The sequence below is a fragment of the Limulus polyphemus genome, unplaced genomic scaffold (genome assembly GCF_000517525.1).
Source record: "Limulus polyphemus unplaced genomic scaffold, Limulus_polyphemus-2.1.2 Scaffold1275, whole genome shotgun sequence".
Taxonomy (NCBI): domain Eukaryota; kingdom Metazoa; phylum Arthropoda; class Merostomata; order Xiphosura; family Limulidae; genus Limulus; species Limulus polyphemus.
Genome location: NW_013666885.1, coordinates 61,806 through 69,002, shown reverse-complemented (window position 1 = coordinate 69,002; position 7,197 = coordinate 61,806). Strand labels below are relative to the sequence as shown.

The window sequence follows — 7,197 nt, the reverse complement described above, 5'->3', positions numbered from 1 at the left end:
AATAGAGTCATTCATCTTTAATCAATAGTCATTCATCTTTAATCAATAGAGTCATTCATCTTTAATTAATAGCGTCATTCATCTTTAATTAATAGCGTCATTCATCAACTTTTATTTTCTTATTCTGAATATCTTATCAATTCTTCTTGCTACTGAGAGTGGAATATTACATGCAAAATTAGTTGTAATTAGTCATGAATTTTTGAAAAATAAAAGTAAAGTGAACAATATAAAATAAATGATGGGTGTCACCAGGATTTTCTTAGTAGGAATATCGTTTCTGTTCATGTTGCATCTTTATAAAATCAATATATATGTACATACACGTAACATTGCACGTGTTAAGACGAGAATCCGATAATGAACAAGTTATGGTGAAATGAATATACATGCGAATTTTAAAAATAAATTGGATGCTGTGTACTCATTACTTAATTAAAGTTTATGTGTACTTTACATTTATACGTATCAAAATGCCCTTTTAATAACTATTTTCACCTTATTATACAACATAAGTTAAGTATACTGTTATTTGGATCCTTTCGCAGTTTAATCAAGCACCGTATCCTATTGGCTACAAGTATGTAGGTGTGGACAAACAGACACAGCCTTCTGAAGCATATGTTGTTGCCTTAGCATAAATGAAGATATGAAGGGTTTATCCTGGTCAATACGTGGTTTTACTGTATGTCGTTTATCTAGCCAGTACGATACAAAACCATGTGGTACTTGCTCACTCATATTGTACTGAGAAACCGGACCAATGGCTGTTAATAGACCTGAACATGTTATGTTTGTACTGAGGTTATTGGTTTCGCTGTTAACCTGCACCTAAATATTCAAACTCGTGAAATTTATGTTTATTTAGGACCTAAAAAGATGGTTCGCTCGCATCTTCCTCCCTCTTTGGCGATCCCCTGTTAACAGATATTATATGCCAAATAGGCAGGATATATGATAATAGATTTGAACATCAAGAGATAGTTGTACATCTCTGACTAATGGAATCTTAAATTTGATATAGTTACATATACTTAGTGTTTTTGTTTCATTTTCTCAACTCTTTCGACACTGTAACTCTGAACTAATGGATTTTTTTTCCATTTTGTAGGACCTGGAAAGAATGATAGAACGTATAGCTAATTTCCTAGATCGGCCGTTACACCCAGAAGCCATAAAAAATATTGCCCACCATTGTAGTTTCGACCAAATGAAAAATAATAACATGGTAAATCGTGAACAACTTCCTGTCACAGATTTTTTCAACATGTCACACACAAAATTCATGAGAAAAGGTAAAGCAGGCCTTGGTATTGTAATACTTTAAGATTAGTTTTATCACTGTAATGATAATTTTGTAGAATTGTCATAATAAAAGCTACTGTAACTTTAGAGCCACCATTAATGTGAAGTTATAAATATCAAGATTTATTACTACTATATAATTAACACTTGTATTATGACTTTTAATACTCCGTTATTAGGTTCTGCTATTAAACTTGATTTTCTTTAATATATTATACTTAAAGTCTGATTTCACGATGTGTTAAAACTTTGGAATAAATTTCTGTCGTGAGTTTGGAGATTTCAACCCATTGTTAAGGAAATGTTTGTGCCCTTATTGCATTTCTTGAATTGTTGAATGTGGTTTTGAATTACGTATTCAATATTAATATTAGTATGAGGTTTGATTATCGACAAAAAATATCTTGCTCTGCACTTTGGAGCCTTGAGCGCATTATAAGAGTGACGGTCAAATCCCACTATACGATTTGAGTAACTTTGAGCTGGCGGTAAGTGATTATAAGCTCTCTTCACTATAGGCCAGTGTTTCTCAAACGGTGGGTCGCGACCAGGGTTTCCGGGGGGGGGGGGCAAGAGCTGTTTGCTTTGAATCAACATATTTTTAGAATCCTCGAGGTGCACATATTATCTTTGTTATGACGAACTGTTTTTCATCCTTGTAGAGATAATCGGGGATCATCTAGCAAATCCGGCTGAGAAAAACTGCTCTAGTCTGTCACTTTGAAATTAGGGGCGGCTAATGCAAATAGCCCTCGAGTAGCTTTGATCGAAGTTTAGCAAACAAACAAATAATAAATTAACATAAGTATTCGTGATTTGAGTACAATGACTACTAACTCCTAAGAACAAGTTTGTATTTTATTCCTCTGGTCATTTCATTTTTACAACTTCTTCAAAAACGACTTTCTACATTACGGTAAACTCACAGTCAAATTAAAAGATCGCATCTGAAGGAGTTGTAAAAATAAAATTCTCAATAAATGGTTTTTCTTTCTTTTTTTCTCTTATCTAATAAGTATTTAACGAAGTTTAATTTTGTTAAAAAATCCAATCTACATTTCAACAAAATAATAATGCGTGGAGTATAATTTCTATTATGAAACAATAAGTTTTATTCATAAGCTTCTTGCCTTAAACTGTGTACACCAATGTATTATTCTAACGTTGTTTTATAATTTCCTTCTGATTTTTATGCACTATGATAATATAATTATATAAATCAAAAATATTATAAATATTCCTCATTATTATTATCAATATTGTTGTTGTTTCCCCCATTAGGAATTATTGGTGACTGGAAGAATTATTTCACTCCCGAACAAAACGAAACATTTGAAAAAGTGTGTAAAGAGAAGATGGCTGGTTCAGGCTTACACTTGGTATTCGAACCAAGTGATGCCTATAAACGAATGCAGGCGCACGGCCGGATAATTGATTCCCCAAATAGAAGCTGTGAGGAACTAGATTCAGTTTCAGATCATAATTATAATGAACTAGAAAGTGAAACCAAGTTATCCGATACTGCTACTTCGTGTGCCACACATATTTACGCGCAACTTCCGAACAAAGATTTTCCTGAGACTGAGCGAAATACAAAACGCAGCGATGTTTTAGCAGTCAATGGAAACGAATATCTTGAGAATCTGGAATTTGCAGAAAACATGAACTTATACGAAAGTATTAGAGAAACTTCAAATACTGGTTTTTCCGAAAGTGTTTTTGTAAGCAAATTCTCTAAATCACAAGAACCTAAAGAACACAATGGTCAGTGCACCAATGATATCATTGATTATACAGATAATTCAATATATGGGCAGATTTAAGAAATTGGTATTGCTGTGGAGGAAATAATTACTGTTTATGTTTCACATCGTTCAGAGTACGAAAAACATATAACCTCGTATCGCCAAACAGCTGGTAAACTAAATATCATTGTTTATAAATATATATAACAAAATGTACAAAATCTTCCACGTTGTTTTAAACAAAATAACTTATATATAGAGAGGTAGCACGAAAAATTATATCACATTAGAGACAACATAATACATCACAGTACACTGATACTCTAGGTCTATTTTGTAATGGTTACTACTGAGCGTAGTATTAGCATTTCAATCAATTTACTGACCAAGATAGTTATTTAGTTTCCGAATGTATTTATTTCAAAATACGTTTTAAAAACAATGAATGAAACGTAGCTATTTAGTATATTGCATTTTATTTTTAAAATGTAGATGATGGAATACAATTCATCAAAGATTGAACTGTCTGTATTTGCTACATTGATAAAGATTTTTAGTTATTATTCAAAATTAAACATGCACGTGTAAACCCATCCTTTCTGTCGAGGGTTACGATCATTCTTAAATGAATAACGTTTTGTAAAATACCTCTGTATAAGAATAAAATATTTTATATCAATTAAAAAGCGTTATTATATGAATGTGCATCTAAACTTTAGCAAGATCATCTGAACAAAAAATAAATCATTGTTATAAACAGATGTTTAAAGTAAGATCGCGGAAATAACTCGGAGATGATTTTGTTGTATACAATGCAGTGATAGATTAGATTTCTTAGATCCTGTGCACATTTTTCTTCCTTTCGTATAAATTAGGTAGTGCGATATAAACAGCCTTTAAATCTTAGAACTGGCCCTGGTGGTTAGGGCGCTCGACTCGAAATCTGCGGGTTCGAATTCCAGTCACCAAACATGCTTGCCCTTTTAGCTGTACGGGCGTTATTAAGTGACGGTCAATCTCACTATTTGTTGGCGATGGATGGTGTTGACTAGCCGTCTTTCTTCTAGTCTATCACTGCTAAATTAGAGTCGGTTAGCTCAAATAACTTTGCAAGAGATTCAAAACAAACCAAATATCAGAACATATCCGTATATTATTAGTAGTAGTGAAATACCTACATTTTTCTCAGCAGAAAACACATAAGCATTAACTGTGAGTATTTGTTTGAAGTTAAGCACAATGCTACTAAATGGACTATCTATGTTCTGTCCACCACGGGTATCGAAACTCGGTTTCTAGCGTTGTAAGTCCACAGACATACCGCTGTTCCACTGGGGGTCAAAACATGAGTAAATGACGTTTGTTTTGTTAACTTAACCGTTCTGATTGTGATAAATATATATACCTTCTTCTCGATTGTCTTTGTGTTTTCGATAGTCTGAAACCACCTCTTAGCTGGGAACCCTGTGCAAATTCACTGAGTTAACAATGACTAATCCTAGCCCGACACATCTGTCTCATAGCATAACTAAAACTCGAAGTTCAAACGCTTCACAGCATCTCAAACAAATCACTAGATCTGAAACTAGTAACCCGTTACAAAAAATTTTCTAAACAATCTGTTTTCGTGCAATATGAATAGCGCCTTTTTTTTCATTTTGATTTTAAAATTTGGTTTCTAAACATGGTTTTTATACAAAGTACGACTTCCGATCTACAGCTAACCACTTGGCCTCTCAAAAATAGGGCTGTTTCTTCTGTGATTTACTACTATGAGTGCTAACATAGAGAATACATAAACGAGGAAAAAATAAATCGCCCTATTAAAACAATTATTGAACAATATTTGCTTGAAATGTCAGTATTTTAAAGAGAATTTGCTTGAAATGTCGTTCTATAAAAGTTACTTAAATTAGATGGTCTTTTTGCATATTCATTCTATAGTTTTTATCACCTTCGTGTATCTTCTTCAGATCTTGCAAACAACTGAATGCTACCATAATCTGCTCACATGAGTGCTGCTGATGTTAGTGCCATTGATAACAAATGTGTGAATTTTGCATGGTTTATTGGCATGAACATCTGCACTTTTATTAATATGAATTCAACAAGACTCACTAATGTGATAATCTATTACACTTATTAGAATGAACTTGACTCTGATTTACTAATTATGAATTGCACAATATTTGCTAGTTTTGGCCACAGTGAGATTCAGTATCATGAACACTACCATGCTTTTTTAGTAATGTAAATATTATACAGTTTTCAAATGTGACACAAGTTTGATTTACTGGTACAAGAGCATTCATTGTTAGATAGTATAAATATTTTTATGACTTACTAATAAAATACTACTGTTTATCAATCATATGTGAGCATTTTTAATTTGTTAGTATAAGAACTATTATGGTTTTCTTACTTAAATGTTGTTGCAATATATTGTTATGCAGACTACAGAGGGGTTTTCATAATCACTGGTAATGAACGAGTGTCTTATATCCACTTCTTCCACCATTACTGGTGTTCTAGTTCGCCCTCATTATGTTATACTGTATAGTTTTTACTTCAGGAATCTTTTATGCAACAACTGAGGTCAGTGTTATTCCACTTTCTATTATCTCCTTACCAAGGACCATCAATAATATACTGTCAATGATTTAATGGCCCATTTAAACAAGCCAAAGGTGCTGAAGTCTGTGGAAAATGTATCTGGTAATTTAATTGGTATATCTACAAATAGTATAACATGAACTCCACGGATACTTACATCTTGTGGAAAACTGAAATGTGGCTGAGTAGGAAACAGAGTTCCCCTTGGTATTATTCTTGATTCTCCAGATGTGTAATTTAATATTATAGCTGTAAACTACAACCACCATAGAAATTCCTTGGGAAAACTTCTGAAGCATGCTCTGTATCACATTTGAAATCTTGTATCACCAGCAAGATGATGATGATAAATCATTGAAGTAGGCATATCCTTCTTCCAATGAATGACATACTTCCATTTGTCACATGCTACATCCTGCTCCTACAGTTTTAGACAGTTGGTCTTCTTTTTGAATAGGTGCTTCAGGAGAAGCTTGTGAACAAGGCTTTTGTGTCACTTTTATAGACCTAAATTTATGGAAATTGTCTTATTAACAGTTTCAATGGAAGCTTCAACTTTAACTGAAATGGACCACTGTGTTCTTGAATTACTCTGGTGACAAAATGTGTAAATTTCTTCTTTACCACTGATGTATAGCTGGACACCAGTTATTGGATAGTCTGATTTTTCCTTGCTAAAATCAAGCCTTCCTAAGTTTTTCAATATGGTTCAACACTAAAGATATTAGTTTTCTTTGAAATGCTATAAATTCATGCCTGTTTTTATAATCACAGAATATGTGACATTTTCCAGGAAGGAATCAATATCAGGTACTATTTGTACCTAAAAATCACCACACACATACACACTTTAAATGAATTTCAGAAAGCACATCAGGGCTTTTAAGTTACAAGGATGGCAAACGGCAAGATAAGCAGATATGAAAATTGTTACCATAGATCATGAACAGCCCTCCATATAATAGCTTCTAGTATGTAGTACCTCATATATTTTATACATTAAAATTTGAATAGTTTATCATAGCTTTAGGAGTAAATATAGTTCCAGTGTAAACATTTTTATTTTTGTAGCAATCTGTAAAGTCAGAAGCTAACTAATAACATTATATACATCAAACATGTAGATTAAATGTTTGTAGCAGTATATTTTATATATAATATAATTAAAACAATAAATACAATATAAAACATCATACATTTTTAAGTTTTTAATAAAAAAATTGAACCATCAACACATAAATGAACTAGAAAATACAGCTAATATATATGTGCTTAATGAGAAGGCCCGGCATGGCCAGGTGGTTAGGGCGATCTAAGGATCGCAGGTTCAAATCCTATCAGCCATGGGGGTGTTATAATGTGGTGGTCAATCTCACAATTCTTTGGTAAAAGAGTAGCCCAAGAGTTGGTGTTGAATGGTGATAACTAGCTGCTTTCCCTCTAGTCTTACACTGCTAAATTAGGAACGGCTAGTGCAGATAGCCCTTGTGTAGCTTTGCGCAAAATTCAAAACAAACATAATGAAAATGAGCTA

The 7,197-nt window shown here is 32.9% G+C and overlaps 1 protein-coding gene across 5 annotated transcripts in view; it reads left to right on the top strand.

Annotated features, from left to right (window-relative positions):
- The window catches only part of LOC106462884 (sulfotransferase family cytosolic 1B member 1-like), a 52,854-nt gene extending 49,675 nt beyond the window's left edge, over positions 1–3,179 (top strand). For all 5 annotated transcript variants that reach the window (XM_022390286.1, XM_013922850.2, XM_022390288.1 and 2 more), the window contains 2 exons: positions 1,112–1,295; positions 2,587–3,179. In XM_022390286.1, the coding sequence (XP_022245994.1) occupies positions 1,112–1,295; positions 2,587–3,128 (726 nt within the window). In that variant the 3' untranslated portion in view covers positions 3,129–3,179. The remainder of the gene's footprint in view (positions 1–1,111; positions 1,296–2,586) is intronic.
- Positions 3,180–7,197: the final 4,018 nt, after the last annotated feature.